Raw genomic sequence first — 26062 nt, 5'->3', positions numbered from 1 at the left:
AAACGTGTAACTTAAGACACTTTTCGATAATTTTTATTCAAAACGGTAATACCAACCGGCGGGAGTTTTACCCCGGTTGTCATTAAAACAGTTACTCGTTACATTCTTAGTCCACACACAATGAGTTTTACCTCATGGACAGTTTTGCAATTATGACACAATTATATCATTTTGCATCATATATACATTTCCGTCCTGTGGGTAACACTGAAAATAATTATGTTTTAACTACCTTATTTACATTTTAAATAAAACAACATTTATTTTCTCATCTCTGTATCGTCTGTTTACCTTGTGTTAATGATTAGGTGAAGAATCCGGTTCCACGAGTGCAACATCCCGACTGGCTTCACAAGAAACTTCTTGAGAAAAATGACATCTACAAGCAAAAGAAAATCAGCGAATTGTTCACCAGTGAAGGCAAGAGGCAGGTAGGTTACCTCACAGCAAGAAAACTCCTTAAATCTTTATTGGGTAAGGTATCCTGTTAGGAATTAAACAAAAGACCGAGACATCAACAGTAAATACAAGTCTATTATGCTCCCAGAATGTGTAAAGGAAATACTTTGGGGGTTGAATATTTGTGGTTCTCCTTCAGGTGGCTCATCAGCCCCTCACAAGCCGTCAAGTTTCTGACATGGAGGACTTTGGGATGCCAGCCAGGCCTCTGCAGCCGGCCATTCCCATCAGCACAAAAAGGAAGCGAGCGTCTCAGGGGGATAACAGCCAGGTCGAGTCTCAGGATCTTGAGCTCACTCAATCCTGGCGAGAGGTCCTGGGGCCGCCGCCACCTACGGGCACAACACAGGTAGAAAATTTACTACATTTTCCAAGTAAATTGAACCACTGTGAAATTCCATTCAAGATCAGATAGTAATTAAACTTGCTTTGTAGGGGTGTAACGGTACGTGTATTTGTATTGAACCGTTTCGGTACGGGGGTTTCGGTTCGGTGCAGAGGAGTACCGAACAAGTTTCCACACGAACATATGAAGTAGCCCCTATGCTAAAGTCTTAATAAGCTGCTCCGCTCCGTTCTGCCTCCGTCTCCTGCACAGCACCCAGTATTGTACCACCCACACAACCATCTGATTGGTTACAACCGTAGCGGTAACAGCCAATCAGCAGTTGTATTCAGAGCGCATGTAGTCAGCGCTTCAGCGTCGAGCAGATATGTGTTTAGCAGCAGGTGAGCAGCGGACTCTCCCCAAATTATACTAAACACTTATGAATAGTCTCTCCTATTGCTATTGTGCTATTTTTTCAGCTATAGTTACATTAATCGGTCGCTGCTATCACACGTTGATACAAATATAACATTTACATAATAAAAATCAACTACAGGTTTCCCAAATGCTGTAATAAATTAAGCATGATGAGTTGACTTGAAACTGTTTAATGTTGCACTTTTTATATGTAGAAGAAAAGTTTTGTCATTTTATTTAATCTGAGCAACACGTTCAGGCAGTTTAATGTTGATAAACGTGGGCAGAATTATTATAGTGTTCCTACTGTGAAAAGGATAAAGCCATTGTTTATAAAATTGGTAAATAAATAACCAAAGAATTTATATTTTCTTGTTTTCTTACTGTACCGAAAATAAATCGAACCGTGACCTCTAAACCGAGGTACGTACCGAACCGAAATTTTTGTGTGCCGTTACACCCCTATTGCTTTGTCATTATCAGTGTTTAAGTTACAATTAGAGATGTCCCATAATGGCTTTTTTGCCGATATCCAATATTGTCCAATTCTTAATTACCGATTCCGATATCAACCGATGCCGATATATACAGTCGTGGAATTAACACATTTTATGCCTAATTTTGTTGTGATGCCCCGCTGGACGCATTAAACAATGTAACAAGGTTTTCCAAATTAAATCAACTCAAGTTATGGACAAAAATGCCAACATGGCACTGCCATATTTATTATTGAAATCACAAAGTGCTTTATTTTTTTTAACATGCCTCAAAACAGCAGCTTGGAATTTGAGACATGCTCTCCCTGAGAGAGCATGGGGAGGTTGAGGTGGGGCGGGCTAGCGGGGGGTGTATATTGTAGCGTCCCGGAAGAGTTAGTGCTGCAAGGGATTCTGGGTATTTGTTATCAATCAATCAATCAATGTTTACTTATATAGCCCTAAATCACTAGTGTCTCAAAGGGCTGCACAAACCATGTTGTGTTACGGTGCGGATGTTCTCCCAAAATGTGTTTGTCATTCTTGTTTGGTGCGGGTTCACAGTGTGGCGCATATTTATAACAGTCTTAAAAGTTGTTTATACGCCTACCCTTAGTGTGACCTGTATGGCTGTGGACCAAGTATGCTTGCATTCACTTGTGTGTGTGAAAAGCCGCAGTTATAATGTGACTGGGTATTATCAGATTTATTGGTGCTCTGTGCTCTTCCCTACGTCGGTGTACACAGCTGCGCTTTAAAAAGTCATATATTTTACTATTTGGAACCGATAACGATCATTTTGAAACAGATATCGATAATTTCCGAACATTTTAAAGCATTTATCGGCCGATCATATCGGCAGTCCGATATTATCGGACATCCCTAGTTACAATACATAAATAATAAGATGGACAATACTTACCCATCATAAAAAAAAAAATCAAAGGACTATGCAGGATATTTATTCACTCCAGGAAGTTGCGACGCAACACAAATTCAACCAACTCTGGCAAGTTATGCGCAGTCTCGCTACTTTGTTCAATGCTGCAATGTCCCCGCACAGTTTGACCTACCAGCGTCATTTTTGCCAATAGAATTTGTTTCTGACCAGCGCTCAAACACACACGTCAAATTTCCAAGCAAAACGTATGTTTTTTTGTGTAAAGGAAGCAGGAACAGCAAAGTGTAACACTATAGCAAGTCTTTATTACTCAAACGGCACAATTGTTCTACTCCTGCATACTGTAGCTCAGACATACTTCCGGTTCCTGTATACACCGCTCAGCCTTCTGGTTAATGTAATAGCTTACCACAACCTAAGTGTGAATATGGAGTAATTGAATAATGGATTCTCACTTCTCTGTGAGCGCTTTGAGTATCTAGTCAATAGAAAAGCGCTATATAAATCTAATCCACAGGTATCAAACTCAAGGCCCAGGGTTCAAATCTGGCCCGCCATATTATTTTATGTGGCCTGCGAAAGCCTGGAAATAATATGTGTTAATAAAATGCTTATTCTTTCCTTACTATGTTTGTTTTTTCCCTTTTGACATTAAAAATCATGCACTACATGCAATTGCATATCTTTTGAAATTCAATATTATCAAAATTTTATATTATCATGTATTCCAAAAATATTTTTTGTTAAAATAAAGGTGAATACTGTACTTAAATATCTGCTTGACTTATTTCAAAGCAAATCATCAAAAAATTGTCGACTGTAAAATTGACAATAGATTTTACGGTTGCTTCCGCCGACTGAGTTTTTTACCGTAAAATCAACTTTGGTACTGTTTTTTTCCATATACAGTAAGACACTAAAACATTAAAAAAAACAGACAAAAAAAACATTAAAACAATAAGATTTTACGGTTAAAAAACACCCAACTAGTTAAGTAAGTCATGTGATTAATCATTAAAAAAATATTGCATTGATCATGTATACATACGTAAAATGATTAATCACGCAAAATTATTTTCACTGATGGGTACATGAAAGGTTACACTGGTTGTTCTGCGGGCAATGATCAGGTCAATGCATATGTCAGTGCACAGATGAGTGAGGAGACTTATACTAATGTGCTCACTAGTGAATTTCACTCCAAAATACACCCTGACTGGATTTTAGTTACTGTAAAACTTTATCAAGTTTTGATTAAATAAATGATTTGTATTCAAGTAAAACATTTTTTTTTTAAATCTCCCTGGATGACATTATGACAATATCATTACATTTGTGTTCAAATATTGGGGTCTTTGTTTAAATGTAAAATTTAAATTATGCAAGCGAGTAATAAACTGGTATTAATAATGATTAATCCACATTGAAAAGTGTGATTAATCTGATTTAAATAATGAATAATTTGACAGCAGTAATTTTAATAATTCAAAACCATACGATATTGACAATGAGCTCAGAGTATAAGTCTGTCATATAAAACGGCTAAAGCATCTATACAGTCTTTGTTTTCCAAATTTGTGCTTTGTTAGGTTAAGGTTACTAGGGACACTTAAAACATTACTGCTCCAAATACCGGCATTTTAAGACGCAGCATTCACAATCAAAGCTAACAAGTTCCTGGCGGGACTGGAAATTTCACACAAAACACTACGCCTAACGTCGTCGTCCAAACCTTAAAACGTCTTAAATATGTTTGCGTACAGGAGGAGCGTCTTGTGTGGCTGCGTTACCATAAGAAAAAATGGGAGCTGCAGCTGAGGCAGAGGAAGGAGAGAAAAAAGAAGAGGCGGCTGCTTGATGGCGAGTCCCAGCCTGTAGGCGGTGGAGTCATCAGAGATGGACCCAACACGGGCTTGGGAAGCTTCCTCCGCAAAACGGCTCGCAGCATCCTGGACATGCCCTGGCAAATAGTGCAGGTGGGCCTACGTGTGCTCACCAACAACACCCTGTGTATCTAAATCAAAGTAGATGAATATGTTGATGCTTATGGTGTCCTTCAGATTGCAGAAACCAGCCACCCTGGTCTTTACAAGCTGTGGGCTGTAATTGGGAATGACCTTCATTGCATGAAGCTCAACATCCCTCGCATTTTCTATGTCAACCAGAAAGTCCCAAAACAAGAGGAGGGACCCACATACAAAAAGGTACACAAAGAGGGCATCCTGTGATTTCAAGGGAACGTGTGAAATATGTTTTTATTTGAATTGGTTTCAGGTGAACCGCATGCTCCCTCGCTCCAACATAGTGTACTACCTTTATGAGTACTGTGTGCCAGAGGACATGTACCAGGAGCACATCAACGAGATCAACGCTGACCTTTCGGCCCCAGACATCGAAGGGGTCTATGAAACACAGGTATCATACGCAGACCAACGGTTTTATACTGGCTGGACACTTTTTTAAGGGGGACCTATAATGATTTTAATCTACATTTAAAACATTTCCTTGTGGCCCAGATAATACGTATTGCATTTTCTTTGATGTAAATTTTTTTCTCCATGGTCACCGTTTTTTCGAGTCAGTTTGCAAGATGTTCGACTTGCGTTCCCAGATTGCAAATGAAACCACGTCTCACCCTCTCCAAAATTATTCTAATTATCCATCCATCCATCCATCCATTTTCTACCGCTTATTCCCTTTTGGGGTCGCGGGGGACGCTGGCGCCTATCTCAGCTACAATCGGGCGGAAGGCGGGGTACACCCTGGACAAGTCGCTACCTCATCGCAGGGCCAACACAGATAGACAGACAACATTCACACTCACATTCTAATTAATCTTTTGAAAATGATTACTGTCTAAATGTATATCTTGAAATCGTCACCAATATTTTTTCCCAGACACAATAAAAAAAAAACTGCATAAACATAGTTTCAGCCCGTCACAACATTAAGTACACATCCACACATTGACATTGATTCAGACTCTGCATTAAAAAAGCTGCTTTCAGCCGAATTTGTCACTGCATGTTGCACGTTGGTGTTATGGGCATGCCAAGATTATATAAAAATAATACTTTCGCTTACTTTTTTTGTGTTTCTTTGTAGCCTGTGACAAAGGAGGTAGAGCTTGATTTAACGTCGAAATAAGTGCTTCCACCTTGTTCTGGCATCATGATGTAACCAGACTGCAAAACCCTGCAAACTGAGGAAATCCAAAACTGCATGCAAGTTACAGCAGAATGCATGAACCTTAGGATTTGACGCTTTGGCATACACGAGTATCCAACATTGTAGCATTTGTAAGTCAGAAAAAACAAAATTCATCATAGGTCAAATGCGCTGGTGCAATTCAACACCGTTCCTAACTACAACCACATTAGTGAAACATATTTTTAAATGTATACCTCTCTGACTCAGCTAAATAAAATTGCAATATTATATTTGTAAAGGCGTTGTTAATAAAATTCATGTATTGTTCCTTATTTTGATGCGCAGGCCGGTTTTAATTAATTTGATTACGACTATTGTCCTTTTTGACGATCCATTTTTTTAGGTGCCATTGTTGTTTCGGGCACTCGTGCAGCTGGGATGTGTCTGCATGGTAAACAAGCGTGTTGGAAGAGATCTGGGCAGCAGAGAGGCCGACACTTTTGATTTGGAGCATTTGGAGATGAGGTCCCTGGCCCAGTTCAGCTACCTGGAGCCAGGTATTAGCACTCATCAGCGTAGTAATTTGATTTACCAGTTCAACTGAACCTTGCATAAAGATGTTTTGCAATTTTTCTATGTTATGTTCGTGTTGCTTTCAGGCAGTGTTCGCCACATGTACCTCTACCATCACAGTCAGGGTCACAAGGCTCTGTTTGGTCTCTTCATCCCCTCTCAGCGCAAAGCCAACATCTTTGTTCTGGACACTGTAAGAGCAACACACTGCTTGTTTTGTTTTTGTCATCTTTCTGATGATGACACGCCGCAATTTTGAAAGTGCTTTTTTAGTCCCATTTCCTGTGTTAGAAAACAGTCCTCCATAGTCTTTTCTCTGCATGTAGGTGAGAAGCAACCAAATGCCCAACCTGGGTAATGTCTACACTGCTGAGCGCACTGCCCTCCTGGAAAAGACAACAGAGGACCTCCTGCCTCCAGAGAAACACAATTTTGAAGTCCGAGCTGAGAATGATGTGAAGGCTATTTACCGTGCTCTGCAACGCACACTGCTAAGCTACAAGGTAAAAACAATGTTACATTATCCCTTGATAGAATACCAGTCAAAACTTTGGACACAATTTGTCGTACATAGAAAGTGATATGAATGATGTCAGTAGAGTACAATTTAGGGGTGTACCAATACAGCTTTTTCACTTCCTATACGATATCGATATCGGAGTCTTATGTGATGGCCGATACCAATCCGATACGATAACTACAGGAATCATTGTACAGATGAAATTTAACATTGTGTAAGGTCTATTCATGTCAGCAATTTAAAATAAAATGTGAATATATGACAAAAACTCATTAAATGCAAAGTGAGATGTCAAGCCTTTATTTGTTAATATTTTGAGGATCATGGCTTCCAGTTTTTGAAAACTTCATGAGATTTTTAATTGAAGGTTTTCATAAACTGTAAACCATAATAGTCCAAATTATATCTAAAGAAAGCATGACATATATCTTCAGTTGCATGTTACGAGCCTATTAGTTTCACATTGTAAATATATTGACTGGAATAAACTAACTTTGGATGATATTTAAAAAATTTAAATTTCACCTGCACATTATTAGTATTATTATAATTGTATTTATTGTAAAAAAAAAAAAGGGGTTCAATCAACTGAAATTAGTCAAACAGAGGACAATGGTGGGTATGAAACTCAGTAACCTTATTGTACATACTTATATTATTTCGTAGTGTGGAATGTCAGAACAGGTTTGAAACAAAATTAAAAAAAAGAAAAGGTTTGATTAGGTTAAAATACTCAAATAACAATGATAGGTATGAACACACTGACCTTATGACATATTTCTGTTTTTGAAGTGCATGTCAGCTTAAAGTTAAATGATCCTGAGGCGTTTTTTATTAGGTATTGTGTCTGTAAGTAATATGCAACTATAATTATTTGATATTTGTATATATTGACAAATGTTGTGTTTTAGACTGCATTGTTGTTCATTTAAGGAAACATATCACGCATTTCTATCTGCATTTCTATCTTATCTAACTTAGCTGTGGTGTACAGTCGCTGCTACATCCTAATAGCCTGCAGCAGGGTTGTCCAAAGTGCGACCCATGGGCCAATTTTGTCACGCTGCTCGTTTTTTATTGGCCTTTGGCAGATTGTAGAAATTGAAATAGTTTTACTATCAAAATGTAATATTGTCAGACAATATATTATTAACATCACATTAATCACACTTTTGAATTTGGATTAATCAATTATTACTTGCTGCATATACAATATTTTAACCATTTGAATTCAATTTAAAAAAGACCCCAATACTTGGTCACAAATGCAAATGTCTTGTTAGAACAGATAGAAGGTAAAAGAGCAAAATAAATTGTGTGATTAACCTGCGTATATACATGATTAATGAAATATTTTTTGTGATTAATTAACAGATTATTTGGACAGCCTTTGTTATTAAATTACACCAAGTTTTTGTCACCTGTAACACAGAGCTATCGGGATTCTTTTGTTCAACTAGTGTAGCATATATTGATGTATCGATACATCGGTTTGCTTTTAACACCTTTAATGTACAAAATGTATCAAAGTGGCCTCCGCAACCTTTAAATTTACTGAATACGGCTCTCGCTAATTAAATTGTTACCTTTTTGTAAGTGACCAGATTTAAATACAATAAAATATCCAACTTATGTGCTTATTGTGCTTATTTGATATGTGTTTTATTTGCTGATATCTGAGCAATATCAATACCGACTCGGGACACCCCTTGGACAATTATATGCTTTGTTGTGTTCAGGAGGAGCGCCGGGGGCCAACCCTTATCGCTGTGCAGTCTAACTGGGACTTGCGGCGACTGGCTGCAGGGATGCCCGTGCTGGAAGAATTCCCTGTCGTGCCAGTACATGTTATCGATGAAATCAGCTATAATGTGCTGGATTGGCAGCGCCATGGTGCCCGGCGTATGATCCGCCACTATCTGAACTTGGACAGTTGTCTCTCACAAGCGTTTGACATGGCAAGGTAGGTACCAACTCTACATATCAACTAACTACTATACTGTATATCACCAAAGCAGGATGCTAAGTTTACTAATATGTCGTGTCCGTAGTGAATAACACTTTACTTAATTATAAATCAAAACTGTTAACTCTCCCCATTTCAGGTACTACCATTTACCTGTAGGGAACCTGCCCCAGGATGTGTCTATCTTTGGTTCTGACTTATTCCTGGCCAGACATCTGCGGAAACACAACCACCTGCTTTGGCTCTCCCCCACGGCAAGGCCCGACATGGGAGGCAAAGAGGCAGATGACAGCCGTATGGTTATGGAAAGTGACGACCGGTGTTCTGTTGAGATCAATGCACAAGGATGCTACTCCACAGGTACCTCAACAAACATACGCACACAATACAAACAAACCACAACACTATAGAAATGTATTATTGTAGTAAAACCATTTGCAAATGTGTTTCTCAGTCTGTGTGTGTGCGTAGTCAGAGCCACGTGTCCGTGTTGTAATTTGTGTCTATGCTTAGATTTGTGTGTGTAAAAAAAAAAATCTGTCTTTCCAACTGGCCAACTGTGTGTCTTTTTTCAGATTTGTAGGTGTCTAAAAAAACAGTCTGCCTGTGTTAAGCAGGAACCCTTCATTGGTTGTTTTTTGGTTGTTTTTTTTACGTGTGACTTTTGCTACACTTTTGCAGATGTGTGCGTGCATGTAACAATCTGTAAGTCTAGATAAAATTTGTCTGTAACTTCACCTTCCCTTTTGCCTACACTCACCACAAGTAGGTGCCCAGAATCCAGTGATGCAGAGCGGCTTATAGAGAGAGTATGGACAACTCTGTTTCAAAGTTGGCATCAAAAAGGCGCCCTGTTGTCACGTGAGGGGTTTTTGACCAATCATTTAGGAGAGCCTCTGGCCATACTCTCTCCTGATTAGTCAAAAGTTCCTCACGTGACTAAAGGACGCCATTTGCAGGCCAACTTTGAAACCAAGTTGACCATACTCTCTATACGTGGCTCAGCAGTGATGTTAACCAGGCTGAAGTTAGTTTTCAATTTGAATGATGGGCGATACTGATGGTCCCTACTAGACTGATATACAGTCCATAATATTTAATGATCATTGTATAATTTTATCAACGCTGTAGTGAAACATTAGGACCAAAAGAAAACAATGTGGACAAAAAAAAGTATAAATGTGTAAAGATTCATTATAACAAAGTTTATGGTTTTTGAAACTTCATGTATATCTGAAAATGAAATAAAGACACACTTAATCTTTTTTTCACCATGTACTGTAGACCACATTGGTTCAGGTCCAGGCTGAAAAGTATTGTACTTAAATTTCTTGAATCTGATTAATGATTTGATAAGCCCACATATTGACTAAAGCGTCTTTTCTGATTTGTGAAACTTTGAGTATATCTTAGTTTGAAATGAATGATAATTGTTTTTTTTCATATGGCTGGCTCGATCCGGGATGCAATTACAGCAGTATATAACTGGAATGTGAGTTATTAGACTAATAGCAACAGTCGCTGCATGAAAATAGACATGTGAGTTTTTTCTTTTTTATGCATTGTCAAAAAAAAAATCTGTGTATATGTATCAGTCTGGTATCGACTTAAGTATCAACCACCATTCTAATCGGAAGTTAACTTTGGCATAGTTATTCATCACTGTGTTCTAGGCGCCAAAAAAAGGTGAAGTTACGGACAAATCCTTTCTACTTGTGCGGATCGCTGCACGCACGCACAGATCTTCCCCAGTAGAAGTGTTGCAAAAGTCACTTGTAAAACAACAGCCAATCTAGGGTTCATGCTTCAAACGGAGTTGAACAAGGACAAATGTATTGTTTTTACACAAACAGATATCTTAACACACACAAAGATCGTAACACGGACATCCAGACTTTTTTAAACATACACAAATCTTAAAACAGATCGCAACACAAACGTACAGATTGTTTTTACAGTCACACAAACTAGAACACAGATTGAGAGAGGCATTTGCTACAATAATATTTTCATACAACCCAATTTAAGAAGACACTGCTGTAGGTGACGGCAATGTATCCTCACCCTAACATCTCTTCATGCAATCCAGTATAGACTATTGAAATTTGAAAGGCGATAACATTTTTGTCCCTTGCTAAGATCAAGCAAAAGCCAATGAATCTGATGTCTCTGCTGGGATACAATCTTTCCGTCAATGGGAGGAACGAATGTTAATTTTCCAATGTTCTGTTTGTCAGTGTGTGTCGAGCTAGACCTGCAGAGCCTGGCCGTGAACACGATCCTCCAGTCGCAGCATGTCAACGACATGGAGGGAGGAGCCAGTGTGGGTGTTAGTTTTGATGTGATCCAACAGGCCTCTTTGGAAGACATGATGTCAGGAAACCAAGGCGCTAATGCATTAGCGAGCTATGATGAGACTGCACTCTGCTCCAACACCTTCAGGTGTGTACACAGTTGTAACATAAACATATATTGAACTCCACACTTGGGACGGCGCGGTTGGTAGAGTGGTCATTCCAGCAACCTGATAGTTCCTGGTTCAATCCCCACCTTCTACCAACCTCGTCACGTCTGTTGTGTCCTTGAGCAAGACACTCGCTCCTGATGGGTCATGGTTAAGGCCTTGCATGGCAGCTCCTGCCATCAGTGAGTGAATGTGGAAATAGTGTCAAAGCGCTTTGAGTAGCTTGAAGGTAGAAAGGCGCTATACAAGGATAATCCATTTACTCCAGCGTTTTCTGTTTGGCACGAGTAGGATCTTGAAGAGCATGGTGGTGGGCTGGGTCAGAGAGATCACGCAGTACCACAATGTCTACGCTGACAACCAGGTGATGCACTTCTACCGCTGGCTGCACTCCCCGAGTTCGCTGCTCTATGACCCCGCTCTCCATCGCACCCTGCACAACATGATGAAAAAGGTCTTCCTGCAGTGAGTTACACACACTTCCTAGTTGAACTTCTAAGTTATATCAAGTAAACTAAATATACTTTTGAGTTATGGCAGGAATATTAGTCTTTTCTTTTCTCTTAGTTTATAGCCTCATAGCACCAGGGTTATAGAGCTAAATTAAGACCAATAAATTATTTGTTTTCATTTCTCACTTTCATATATTTTGATAAATTATTTTTTTGATGCAAATCTTATTTCTTACAGTTTTTTTTTGTTTTGTTTGTTTTTCAAGCATAATCTCAAATGGCTAGTTTAGCTCCTTTTTTCCCCGATAGTATGCCGCTTCCTCTGGGGCTTCGGTTTTGGACTAGAAACTGTTGGACGACATCATTGGGCTTTGAATAAATTTTAATGTTGCCTGAAAAATGGTAGAGCAAACACAAAAGCAGACCTGTAGTACAGAGAGCTCAAGCGAAGAGGAGGCTCAAGTGGCAAAGCCAATCAGCTGACAGGTAGAGGCCTGGAAAAAAACATTCTGGACGATATGTTGTCCCACAAATTATTTTCAATAAAAAATATTATTGTCACCATTATTGTAAGACCAATTTAAGCACTAATGCAGTCATAATATATGATAATAATGATGATTGAAGTAACCCTTTCAGATGGTCGTATTTTTTACCATTGTAATTGGAAGCTCAATAACTTTTGATTACTTTTCAAATAAGTAAACCAAAAATAGGCTTAAATGGAATCTCAATTTCTATTAACAAAAGTCACACTTAGATATTGAACATTTTGAATTGCATGTTTTCCCCAGTCGGAAAAACAGGTCCGAGTATTTTTTTCCTCCGTTTGCCATTGTAAATTCGGCATATTGACGTACTACTCGTTCGCCTGTGTTGTCAAGTTCATTTTACTTTATTGTATGTCCATCCATCCATCCATTTTCTACCGCTTATTCCCTTTCGGGGTCGCGGGGGGCGCTGGCGCCTATCTCAGCTACAATCGGGCGGAAGGCGGGGTACACCCTGGACAAGTCGGTTAATTGATTAATTATTGGCCCAGGCCTAGCAAGGAGAAGACTGTGATTGGTCTGCCAATAGTGTGGCGTGTACAAGGTCACGTGGAAAAAGGCTTCCTCGGACAGCTGGTGACATCAAATAGATGTTATAATACATGTACAGTATATAATGATACCTTTTTACAATTTTAAAATACACAATGCACTGAGACCGTATGGTGTAAAGGGGTTATTAATTACTGTAACAATTGTGACTGATCAACTTGACACTCTTGTGGGGAAACTTTGATTTGATCAGACAAATATGCAGCTTATTCCAAAATGATTGTGTCGTAGAATAATGTTGTGAGGGACATCTGCTGGGTCAAAACATGGTCTCTTCCTAACAGGTACTTACTTACAAACAAAGTCAAAGAGATTTATTTCAAAATCATACATCGTTATTACCCTGTAAAGACTGTGATGGTTATATAAAAGAAGGACATTGATGCGAGCTGCACCTTATCTGCATCCAGAGACTGTTTACCACCTGTTTTGGACTTGTGAAAGCACTATAGCAGGGCTTCTGTTGTTTCATTTTGGACAATATTTATGACAAATATGTGCTTTGTCTTAAAGATGTGCTATTTGGATTTTGCACTTTATGAGAAAAAAAATTGAAAATTAATTTTACCTTTTCAACCTCATTATACTGTTGGCTAAGTTTAATATTCATAAATTTAAGGGTCTCAATACCCAACCTATTTTTCGTGCCTTTAAAAAAGAGTTAGAACGTAAGTTTAAAACGCTATCTACCTCTAGCAATCAAAAAGCTGTGAAAACTATAATGCTATGCTCCAAATATAAAATATTTACAGAACTTGTGAGCCTACTACTATACACAATAATATATATATGTTTTACATTCTACTATAATTACTTTATTGAATTAACAACCCCCTGGCTCTGTATTGTACTGTTTTTGTACTTGTTTTAATTGTCCTTGTTTTTTAATGTTTTCATTTGTTTGTAAATGTTGAACTTTGTAAATAAAGGTATATGAAACAAAAAAAATGCACTGAGACCGTACTAAGGGAATCACATAGTGACGAAGCAATACTGTAATAAAACTATTTGTAGATATGTAAGGCTTGTACGCGCTTTTGTGAGGTACTACTGCTCTATTATGATGGTGGGGTAAAATAGAATGTTACCATTACATTTACTGTAATTGCCTTATTAATCCATCTTTCATTCTGCTGACAGGTTGATTGCAGAGTTCAAACGTCTTGGCTCCACTGTGGTATACGGAAACTTTAACAGGATCATCCTGTGTACTAAAAAACGAAGAATAGACGATGCCATTGGCTATGTGGAGTACATCACCAACAGGTTTGCTATTAATTATCAATATTTAGTAAGAAATGGACATACAAAAGTACCAATACATTCCTAAAGCTTGTTTTTCTAGAAAATAATTGTTCATTTTCACTTTCTGTAATGGCCAAGAGTCCCGATACTTGTCCATATAGGGCCTGATCTACTAAAATTTTGCATGTATTTAAAACGTGCAAACTTAATAGCACACGCAAAGCTGATCAACAAAGCTCACGCACAAGGGATTGTATTTCTTAAAATAGAGTGCACAATCCATTAAGCGTGTCTACATTCATGTATATACAGAATATATGCTGATTATCAGAACGGCCGTGATACTGGGAGGAGAAAATGCAAATATTATCATTTAGGGCAACATGTGATTTATCAAAACTGAAACTGCTGTGCGTATTTAGTACATTAGTTTTATGCGTACAAACTGGCACAGTTTTGCACAAATTTCAGTGAGAAAGGACGCAATTGCGCTGCAAAGGCGTGGTTCGGTTTGGTAGAGCGACCGTGCCAGCAACTTGAGGGTTCCAAGTTTGATATCGCTTCCGCCATCCTCATCACGGCCGTTGTGTCCTTGGGCAGGACACTTTACCTATCTGCTCCTACTGGCACACCCACTGGTTTAAATGTAGCCAATAGATGTAGATAATGGGTTTCACTAAGAAAAGCGCTTTGAGTCTCTAGAGAAAAGTGGCTATAGAACCATTATTCACCTTACAAAGACAGTGGATTGAGAGAGACAATATTCCGTCTATGTGTGTGTCAACATATTTGGACCATCAAAAAAAAATATTAGACGTATTGGTTATTTAGATTTTTTTTTAAATGTTTTTTATCTTATGACTATAACTCTTACAATATGCATTTTCTTGTTCCTGGATAATTCCAGACGCACCTTCACAACACCGCAGCGCCTCCCAAAGCGCACCCTCCAATGTGCTAAAAGTAGGTGATGTCTGGATCACACTTCTATATAGCCCAGAAAAGGTGGTTCGTATCATATTTGTGCGCTGCATATTTAACAATACAACGAAACGCCAGAGGTTGGACTATATGGTGTCATAAATATAGAGGGAAATGAGTGTCTCCATTGTCCACCGCTTCCGTCAGTCTACCCCAGGGCAGCTGTGGCTACTGATGTAGCTTACCACCACCAGGTGTGAATGAATGATGAGTCCCACTGCTCTGTGAGCGCTTTGAGTGTCTAGAAAAGCGCGATATAAATCTAAGTTATTATTATTGTGACAGCAAATATACTCACATTAATCTCTCACAAAGTAAATTGCCATTCAAGATACACTTATTACAGCTGCCCACATGACATTAATTTTTAATACTGTTTTTAACTACCTTTTTTATCTTATGTTGTACTTTTCTTTTGTATAATGTTTGGTAATGTATGTATTCTTCGTATATTTATTTTGAATGCGGTCTCCACCACTTTTGCACTTATCAGTTGTACACGCGGTCTTAGTAGATCACCCGCAACACGACTACTAACAAGAGATACCATTTTTTACTTAACTGCACGTGTGTTTTGGCTCTTAGAAGAACAGGCCCTTGGGATGCACTGAGTATACATAGTAACTATAGTAACCTTTAACCCCTTTTATCTTTCTGTTTTTTAGTATACACTCCAGAGAAATCTTCCATTCTTTGTCTGTCTCTTTCTCCCGATGTTGGGAGTTCTTGGTGTGGATGGACCCAGCCAACTATGGCGGTGTGAAGGGAAAGCTTCCCTCTAACATCTTGTATGGAGAGGTATGTCATACCTACAGTTGATTGTTATTGGAACATACTGTACTATGTAGTATATATTGTATACATTTTTGCAGAAAATCCCTGCAAAACGGGTGTCAAACTTGTTTTCATTGAGAGCCACTTTGCAGTTTTGGCTGACCTCAGAGGGCCGGCTGCTTGTAACATTAATAAAAGAAATACACATGTATGATATGGTCACACCATTACCTATGCATTTTATTAGTAAATGTATATTTTACATACACTTTGTGTAAAAAAAATCTGGATTTTGCTGTCCAAAAAAAGGCTGAATTTTTAATATTTAAATGGTCTCACACTTTTTTTTTACTGTAAAATTATGTTGATTGAGCTGCTAGGTTTTTTGTTTGTTGTTTTGCATAAAAAATACGGTTGCTGTTTTCAAAGTAAATGTAAAAATGGTACCGCAGTTTTTTCTTACGGTACGATTCTGAAGGACAAGCTGTTTCACAGTTTACAGAGTTTACAGTGTACAATTTGATGGATAACTTGCTTTGAATTCATAAGGCTATACGTAAGTAGATATTTATGTATGTTTTCACCCCAAAAATATTTTAAATGTATGATAATATAATATCTGTTGCAATAAAGTTAAAGTACCATTTATAGTCACACACACACTAGGTCACTCTAACCACTAAGCCACTGAGTAGGTTATTATTAGATAGATAGAGTTTAATCCATATATAACTGCATGCAGTACATGTCTTTTTTTTTCTGTCAAAAAAGAAAGAAAGTACTTAAAATTGATTCATATTATTTCCAAGCTTTCACAGGCCATTCAGAATTATGTAGCGGGCCAGATCTGGCACCCGGGCCCTGAATTTGATACCTGTGCTGTAAACTCTAGAGTGCTACTGTTGTATAGAGGAATTTGGACCACTGTAAACACATTGACAGACCCTTGCATTGATGTTTTCCTTACTAGCAAACACTGGTGTCCAAACTTGTGATTTACATAACTAAGTGGTTCTTCAAGGCACCCCTTTAGGGTCTCTTCTTTTTGGCAAAATATTTTTTGCAATGTGATTTATGTAACTGCAGTGTTGCTGTTGCTTGTTTACTTCAGATGCAGTCCGTAGTAATTCCTTCAATTTCTTGTGATGTTCCTGAAGGTTCCAACTTAGGTCCTCTCTCTTTCATTATTTGGACTATTTAGCTGGTGGCTCACAGGTTCAGTTAAAAACACATTTTTGCAGCATATTCTTAAAACCACTAGTGCTGTCATAGAGATGATCATTGGCAAGATTTTTTGCCAAAGGTCCAAAAAAACATCATAGCGCTTCTTCAACTCTGACAAAATAAATTGACCAAATGCAAATGTCTACTGTTGAGGATGTTGTCTCTTCAAATTATACATTACAGGCTAACATTTTGGGCACACATTCTCATTCAATGAGGTTTCTTTATTTTCATGACCATTTACATTGTAGATTGTCACTGAAGGCACCAAAACTAGGAATGAACAAGTGGAGTTATGTACTTAACCAAAAAAGGTGAAATAACTGAAAACATATTTTATATTCTAGTGTCTTCAAAATAGCCACCCTTTGCACTGATTACTGTTTTGCACACTCTTTGGCATTCTTTCGATGAATCTCAAGAGGTAGTCACCTGAAATGGTTTTCACTTCTCAGGTGTGGCTCATCAGGACTATCAGTTGTGTCCAAACTTTTGGCCTGTACTGTAAGAAAAAAGCCCAATAGTGAATTCCGTTGGGTTTTAGAAATGTGGCCCCCAAAACAATTTAGTTGAATACCCCTGCTGTATAAGTATCTAATTGCCGCCATTCTGTTTTGGTTTCTCAGGAAGGGACCAAACCAAAGAAACAAAAAGAGGGAGAAGAGGATGGCAGTGAGGATGAAGAAGAAGAGGAGGAGGAAGCAAATGATGAGGGAGATGCACAAACAGACGAGGTGGAGGACTTGATTGAGAGCAACTGGAACATCATGCAATATCTGCCGCAAACTGCCTCCTGCCAGAACTACTTTCTCATGATTGTGTCAGGTACCCAATGCATAATACAATTTAGTATGTGACAATTATTACCGATTCACATGTATTGTTATTGTTTACTCACAAGCCAGTTAGATCCAATTAAAAAAAAAAAGTAAAACATTTATCAGGTTATACACAATGAGTAGCCTCTTAAGACCCAAACCCTAGTATGGCATGCATTTTTTTTTGTCTTTTTAGGTTCTTTGGAACCCAATGAGTATAAATACATTGTGGTACACTCTTCCTCCGCCACTCATTGAAAGTATATTATCCTCGTAATTGGAAACCAGGGTCTTGAAGAGAAAACAATTGTGCGGTATTGTGGTCTGCACAACCAAAAATGTGATGCCCGCATATGTGGACACCAAGTCTTTGGAGTTTAGTACTATTAGGGATTCAGAGAGTAATATTGTCAGTATAGTTTGCAGAGGTGTAAAACTGCAGAGCAGTGGCTGCAGGAAAACATATTGTTAAATGAAGTACATGGCAGATATGGAGATATAACAATGGTATTACATCTCAATACGATGTCAATCACTCCCCCCACCCCAGCTTACATTGCAGCAGTGTACCAGAGCATGAAAGAGGAGCTGAGACGCAACACTCCTGGTGCAACGCCGGTCAAAAGACGTGGCTGCAGCCATATTTCCCAGCAGGCAGTCGGGGATTTGAACGCTCTTCCAGGTATGATGCTGCCTCTTAAAAAAATATGCTTGTAATGAAAATTTAGATCTCTCATGGTTTTCAAATCTCTGCCGTAGGGATGATCACTTTCTCTCAGGAGTATGTGTCCAGTGAGCTGACTCAGAACATTTTCACCATCACACAAAAAATCCAAAGAAAGATAACCGGCAGCAGGAACGTGGCTCAGCCCTCAGAGATGTTCCCCGTCTTGCCAGGCTCACACTTACCTCTGAACAACCCGGCTCTAGAGTTCATCAAATATGTCTGCCAGGTAACATTCCTAAAACCGTACATTCCCAATGTTTAACCAGCATATTAATATTTTCCTTATTGTGTTTAGGTCCTTTCACTGGACAGCAACATTTTGAACCAGGTGAACAAACTTAAAAGGGACCTCCTCCGCCTTGTGGATGTGGGGGAGTTCTCGGAAGAAGCCCAGTTTCGCGACCCCTGCAACTCCTACATATTGCCTGAAGTCATCTGCCACAACTGCAATTTCTGCCGTGACCTCGACCTTTGCAAAGACCCATCTGTTGCACAAGTAAACTCCAGCAGAGGCTCTTGTATTAGACCTTACTTCTTATGGATCCAGTGAATTGTCATTTCCTCTCCATCTAGGACGGCTCTGTTTTGCCTCAGTGGTTCTGCTCCAACTGTCAGACCCAGTATGAGACGGTGTCCATAGAAATGGCTTTGGTGGAGGCCCTGCAGAAGAAGCTAATGAGCTTCACATTGCAGGATCTGGTGAGTCAAAAGCAGTAAGATACTGTAAACAGGAGCAATCATTACTCGTCATTGGGGATGCGTAATGGCAGCAAGCATAGTCGAAAACTATTGAAACCTCCTGTGAAGTTTGAATCAGAAGTACGGACGCATTTTGGTTTTACGGTCAACACAAAAACGATCAGGGAGAAAACATGTTGTTGGAGTCTCTTGTTGGTCCAACGAATGAGTAATAAAGCTGTTGTTTCCTTTTGGTGTAACTCCAAATGGGGGAGCATCTACAAACCCTGTTTCCATATGAGTTGGGAAATTGTATTATATGTACATATAAACGGAACGCAATGATTTGCAAATCATTTTCAACCCTTATTCAGTTGAATATGCTACAAGGAAAACATATTTGATGTTCAAACTGATAAACTTTTTTTTTTTTTTTTTGCAAATAATCATTTACTTTAGAATTTGATGCCAGCAACATGTGATAAAGAAGTTGGGAAAGGCGGCAATAAATACTGATAAAATTGAGGAATGCTCATCAAACACTTATTTGGAATATCCCACAGGTGTGCAGGCTAATTGGGAACAGGTGGGTGCCATGATTGGCTATAAAAAAAGCTTCCCAAAAAAATGCTCAGTCTTTCACAAGAAAGGATGGGGCGAGGTACACCCCGTTGTCCTCAACTGTATGAGCAAATAGTCAAACAGTTTAAGAAAAACGTTTCTCAAAGTGCAATTGCAAGAAATTTTTAGATCTCAACATCTACGGTCCATAATATCATCAAAAGGTTCAGAGAATTTAGAGAAATCACTCCAAGTAAGCGGCATGGCCGGAAACCAACATTGAATGACCGTGACCTTCGATCCGTCAGACGACACTGTATCAAAAACCGACATCAGTCTCTATAATATATCACCACATGGGCTCAGGAACACTTCAGAAAACCACTGTCACTAAATTCGGTTTGTCGCCACATCTGTAAGTGCAAGTTAAAGCTCTACTATGCAAAGTGAAAGCCATTTATCAACAACATCCAGAAACGCCGCCGGCTTCTCTGGGCCCGAGATCATCTAAGATGGACTGATGCAAAGTGGAAAAGTGTTCTGTGGTCGGACAAGTCCATATTTCAAATTGTTTTTGGAAATATTCGACATTGTGTCATCCGGACCAAAGGGGAAGCGAATCTTTCAGACTGTTATCGACGCAAAGTTCAAAAGCCAGTATCTGTGATGGTATGGGAGTGCATTAGTGCCCAAGGCATGGGTAACTTACACATCTGTGAAGGCACCATTAATGCTGAAAGGTACATACAGGTTTTGAAACAACATATGCTGCTATCTAAGCACCGTCTTTTTCATGGACGCCCCTGCTTATTTCAGCAAGACAATGCCAAGCCACATTCAGCACGTGTTACAACAGCGTGGGTTCGTAAAAAAAGAGTGCTGGTACTTTCCTGGCCCGCCTGCAGTCCAGACCTGTCTCCCATCGAAAATGTGTGGCGCATTACGAAGCGTAAAATACGACAGCGGAGACCCCGGACTGTTGAACGACTAAAGCTCTACATAAAACAAGAATGGGAAATAATTCCACTTTCAAAGCTTCAACAATTAGTTTCCTCAGTTCCCAAATGTTTATTGAGTGTTGTTAAAAGAAAAGGTGATGTAACACAATGGTGAACATGTCCTTTCCCAACTACTTTGGCACGTGTTGCAGCCATGAAATTCTAAGTTAATTATTATTTGGAAAAAAATAATAAAGTTTATGAGTTTGAACATCAAATATCTTGTCATTGTAGTGCATTCAACTGAATACGGGTTGAAAAGGATTTGCTAATCATTGTATTCCGTTTATATTTATATCCAACAAAATTTCCTAACTCATGGAAACGGGGTTTGTACGATCTAAATAAAATTTGTCGAACGCTCGCCTCAGCTGCAGGTAAAATATAGCTGTTCCTCTTGCCTAAACGCCGCACTGAGTTGCAAGACGAGGAGAATATCAGGAGCACCGAAACAGGCTTGCTAGTCAGCAAACAGTCAAGCTAGCTTCTTTGTTGTTGTCTTCGTTTGTTGTCCAAGCCACAACGTTGACGGCTGTCCACTTTGCTGCTAATCATATTTGGATGATTACAATCCGAATACTCTTACTTCCAAACCAGTTGTAGTTCGAGAGTATTTATTAGTTGCCAGCGAGAAGGTACATTTTTAACGTGCAGATGTAAACCGAGGTCACAACACCTATATGTATGTGTGTGTGTGTGTGTGTGTGTGTGTGTGTGTGTGTGTGTGTGTGTGTGTGTGTGTGTATAGATATACATATATATAATATAGTATACATATATTACCCAATGGGGCCGGGCTACAAATCAAATCAATCTTTATTTATAAATCGCTTTTCATACATAAAATAAATTCAAAGTGCTTTACAATGTTAAAAACAATACCCCAGTAAACCATATCCTCCATTATCACATACGTACGCACAGACACAGATACCAAACACACACACACACAACACACACAACATACACACATATGCAACTATATGCACAAACGATTGCATGGCTGGGTACAGAGGAGACATGTGAGTAAACTCCACAAGAGCCATCTTCACCAGGAGGTCATCAGACCATGGCCAGAGTAGAGTTGCCAAATGGGAAACGTTTACAGATTTCTTTGCATGCATGTTATAGAATTTTACAATTACACTTTCAATGGTAATAATGTTAGTAAGTTATCTACTAAAAAAAACATAAAATTACATGGGACATGTAAACGTCAAAAAGAGAGCCAAAAGAGATTGGTAAATGAGAATACATCTATAAGTAAAAAAAAAAAAATATTTAAAAGAATGTGGAAATGCACCCAATTACAGAAAATGTAGTCTTGATTTTCAAAATGTTCTTCCGGAGTTTGCGTAGTAGCACTTTGTGCTGATAAAAATATTGGTTTTTTTCCCCTTAATTTTCCTTTTTTTTTTTTTTTTTTTTTTCTCAAAGGGTGCATATTATGTGATTTGGTCTCGTTCTAGTGGCCAATACTACTGTACTATTGATATTTTACTTAATTTGGCCATGTTTATGCTTTAAAATGCTTAATTTAGGGCAAAAATGTTGTAGAATATGATTTAAGAAAATGTAAATGCACTACGTGGTGCTGCAGAATTTGGGCTCAGTAGGAACAGGTGAACCTAAATAGGCTTGATTAACCAATAGAAAACAGGTGCCCTGGCAGGAAAAAAAAGCAGAAAACGAAGATAGCGCAAGACAAGGAGTCCAAGTACCGTACTAGAGATACAAGAGCACCAGATCAGGGAATGATACCAAACAGGAAAATAAAGAACAAAATCCAAAATGTCATGTGAGACCATGACTTACTGCACTCTTCATTACAATGCATGGACGACTTCAGTTTAGCCTGTTTGGATTAGGCTTTGGGGCCAGAGTCACATGTTCCTGCTTCAGATGAAAGCCAATGGCAATTCAATTGCGAAATGATTACTGTCCATAATACAAAGCAAAACCATTATATCCAGGTGTTGCAGTAACTCCTAAGACCCACAACTGTTAATTGTCTGTTTTTTAGGTGTGTACCAAATGTAAAGGTGTAAAGGAAGCAAACATGCCTCTCTACTGCAAATGTGCAGGAGATTTTGACCTGTCTTTTCCAGCAAAGGTTTGTACTGTTGAATGTGTTGCATTGTATTATTGTTCATGTATTCATTTATATATTGCCTCATTCCTTTTTTAAAGAATTTCTCAGAGCAGATCACAGTGTTTCGGAACATTGCGTCCCACTACAGCATGAGCTTCCTGAAGGAGACCATTGACTGGTTGGCGGTGATGAGTCCACATATGAGTCAGAGTGCTCCTTGAAGGCACAGGAAACCATCTGTCTCATTAGAGTGACACGTTCATCAGTCTTAAGGACTGTCACTTATTTTAAGTGTGTGTATAATTGTATGACTGATTGTATGCCATTTATGTGGGTTGTAGATATGTTGGCTGTGACAGTATGATCATTATGTATACCTGCGCATTCAGTTTGACTGTTAATAAATATTTTTACTGGAAAATAGTATTCCCTTGCAGTTGTCTAGTATAAAAAAGTAGCATTATGTCCTGTATTCCATTATCTCTTTGGACAGTCATCCTTTTGTAACCACACTTTTACTGAGCCCTGCAATATGCCTTTCAATAATTCACCAAGGCAATTATTATTTTAAGGTTTGATGAGTTTATTTGGCAAAAGCCAGCTAGTATGTAAATCACACTCTAAAACAGGGGTCACCAACCTTTTTGAAACCAAGAGCTACTTCTCGGGTACTGATTAATGCGAAGGGCTACCAGTTTGATACACACTTAAATAAATTGCCAGAAATAGCCAATTTGCTCAATTTGCCTTTAATACATAATTATATATATATATATATATATATATATATCCATCCATCCATTTTCTACCGCTTATTCCCTTTTGGGGTCGCGGGGGGCGCTGGCGCCTATCTCAGCTACAATCGGGTGGAAGGCGTGGTACACCCTGGACAAGTCGCCACCTCATCGCAGGGCCAACACAGATATATATATATATATATATATAAATGGGTATTTCTGTCTGACATTCCGTCATGCATTTTTTTTCCTTTTACTGAAGGTTTTTTTTGTAGAGAATAAATGATGAAAAAAACACTTAATTAAACGGTTTAAAAGAGGAGAAAACACACACAAAAAAATGAAAATTACATTTTGAAATGTAATTTATCTTCAATTTCGAGTCTAAAATTCAAAATTCAACCGGAAAAAATTAAGAGAAAAACTAGCTAATTTGAATCTTTTTGAAAAAAATATAAAAAAATTTATGGAACATCATTAGTAATTTTTCCTGATTAGGATTAATTTTAGAATTTTGATGACATGTTTTAAATAGGTTAAAATCCAATCTGCACTTTGTTCGAATATGTAACAAATTGGACCCAGCTATATTTCTAACAAAGACAAATCATTCTTTCTTCTAGATTTTCCAGAACAAAAATTTTAAAAGAAATTCAAAAGACTTTGAAATAAGATTTAACATTAATTCTTCAGATTTTTTTAGATTTGCCAGAACATTTTTTTTTATTTTAATCATAATAAGTTTGAAGAAATGTTTCACAAATATTCCTCGTCGAAAAAAAAGAAGCTAAAATGAAGTATTGAATTAAAATGTATTTATTATTCTTTACAATACAAAAAAAAAATACTTGAACATTGATTTAAATTGTCAGGAAAGAAGAGGAAGGAATTTAAAAGGTAAAAAAGTACATGTGTTTAAAAATCCTAAAATCATTTTTAAGGTTGTATTTTTTCTCTAAAATTGTCTTTCTGGAAGTTATAAGAAGCAAAGTTTAAAAAAAAAAAAATAATTCATTTAAACAAGTGAAGACCAAGTCTTCAAAATATTTTCTTGGATTTTCAAATTCTATTTGAGTTTTGTCGCTCTTAGAATTAAAAATGTCGAGCAAAGCGAGACCAGCTTGCTAGTAAATAAATGCAATTTTAAAAATAGAGGCAGCTCACTGGTAAGTGCTGCCATTTAAGTTATTTTTAGAACAGTCCTGCGGGCTACTCATCTGGTCCTTACGGGCTACCTGGTGCCCGCGGGCACCGCGTTGGTGACCCCTGCTCTAAAACCTTAAAGGACCCATAGGACCTACATTTCACTAACACATTTTCTTTATGTATTTTTTGCTTCTGCCAGTCATTTCCCATAATATTAGTTGAGTTATGGCTAGATAACTGTACTTGCTCAGACTCAATATCAAATACAGAACCACAGCCCATTACCCCACATAGTGTGGATAAAGGCATGTCAAAATATTATTTTAATCACTTAATTGCATGTTTTTGTCACCCAGGTCTATGATTACTTCAAAACTGATATGATTAACATCCTCTTCCATAGACACCGTGGCCTATTTTTCCTCATGCATTTCCTCAAACATTTTGAGGAAAACCTCAGTAGAAGAGGACACAAAACAGAATAAAAAACATTTCCTTTTTCTCTTATTATTGAGTAGCAAGGCTGCTCTTCTTTCTCAGTTTTTCCTCCCATCAAGAGTGCTCCTGATTTTTAGTATCACATTCGGCTTGAGTCTCTTTTTTTCCATCCAAACTCCAGCAAAAACCCTTCTTTTTCAAAGTCAGAATCATTACATTGATTGCTGCAAAATACGCTCCTCGCTTCATCTTTTCCAATTTGCACGGGTCAATTTGACAGATGGCCGTACTCTCCTCATCTTCCCATCATTTGGAAATGCATGCAGGCCGAAACCATTTGATAATTCCTTCATATTCTGCGTGAAAATAAAATGATTCGGGATGAAAATGTTACCAAAACATACTGCATGATATGAAGTTGCCTTCAGTTTTTTGTAGGTGACGTCAGCAGACTGAAGCAGGCCCGCCCGATGTTATAAAATGTGCAGAAACTTTAAAAAAATAAGCTTAAAATCACAAATATATACACATATACTATATATATATATGTATATATGTAGGTGTGGGAAAAATCACAAGACTACTTCATCTCTACAGAACTGTTTCATGAGGGGTTCCCTCAATCATTAGGAGATTTTTCCCACACCTACATATTGCGATCTACCACGGTATCGAGCACTATTCTCTGGATAATCCAATCAAGACATATATATGTATATATATATACATATCTATATATATATATGTATATATAGTATATGTGTGTATATATATGTGTATATATATACACACATATATATATATATATATATATATATATATATATAGTATATG

At 38.0% G+C, this 26062-nt stretch overlaps 1 protein-coding gene and 1 long non-coding RNA gene across 5 annotated transcripts in view; one reads left to right on the top strand and one right to left on the bottom strand.

Moving 5' to 3' along the window:
- The window catches only part of pole (polymerase (DNA directed), epsilon), a 52990-nt gene extending 29662 nt beyond the window's left edge, over positions 1-23328 (top strand). For 2 of the 3 annotated variants that reach the window (XM_061906495.1, XM_061906493.1), the window contains 21 exons: positions 309-431; positions 599-808; positions 4345-4557; positions 4642-4785; positions 4856-4996; positions 6135-6288; positions 6391-6497; positions 6631-6807; positions 8564-8787; positions 8930-9150; positions 11028-11232; positions 11546-11719; positions 13950-14075; positions 15701-15833; positions 17660-17858; positions 18402-18533; positions 18611-18804; positions 18874-19074; positions 19152-19277; positions 22839-22928; positions 23006-23328. In XM_061906495.1, coding sequence (XP_061762479.1) covers positions 309-431; positions 599-808; positions 4345-4557; positions 4642-4785; positions 4856-4996; positions 6135-6288; positions 6391-6497; positions 6631-6807; positions 8564-8787; positions 8930-9150; positions 11028-11232; positions 11546-11719; positions 13950-14075; positions 15701-15833; positions 17660-17858; positions 18402-18533; positions 18611-18804; positions 18874-19074; positions 19152-19277; positions 22839-22928; positions 23006-23128 — 3417 coding nt within the window. In that variant the 3' untranslated portion in view covers positions 23129-23328. Of the gene's footprint in view, positions 1-308; positions 432-598; positions 809-4344; positions 4558-4641; positions 4786-4855; positions 4997-6134; positions 6289-6390; positions 6498-6630; positions 6808-8563; positions 8788-8929; positions 9151-11027; positions 11233-11545; positions 11720-13949; positions 14076-15700; positions 15834-17659; positions 17859-18047; positions 18369-18401; positions 18534-18610; positions 18805-18873; positions 19075-19151; positions 19278-22838; positions 22929-23005 lie in introns of those variants that run through there. The other variant, XM_061906496.1, reaches the window with a different exon arrangement.
- LOC133556511 (uncharacterized) lies at positions 104-11069 on the bottom strand. 2 transcript variants are annotated; one of them, XR_009807532.1, is made up of 4 exons: positions 10855-11069; positions 8944-9114; positions 566-791; positions 104-484 (listed from the first exon to the last, which is right to left on the bottom strand). It is a non-coding gene; the product is annotated as an uncharacterized LOC133556511 (long non-coding RNA). The 2 variants fall into 2 exon arrangements; XR_009807531.1 differs by having other exon boundaries at positions 104-791.
- Positions 23329-26062: the final 2734 nt, after the last annotated feature.

This window comes from Nerophis ophidion, linkage group LG07 (assembly GCF_033978795.1).
Source record: "Nerophis ophidion isolate RoL-2023_Sa linkage group LG07, RoL_Noph_v1.0, whole genome shotgun sequence".
Taxonomy (NCBI): Eukaryota; Metazoa; Chordata; class Actinopteri; order Syngnathiformes; family Syngnathidae; genus Nerophis; species Nerophis ophidion.
This window is presented reverse-complemented; position numbering and strand designations above follow the sequence as displayed.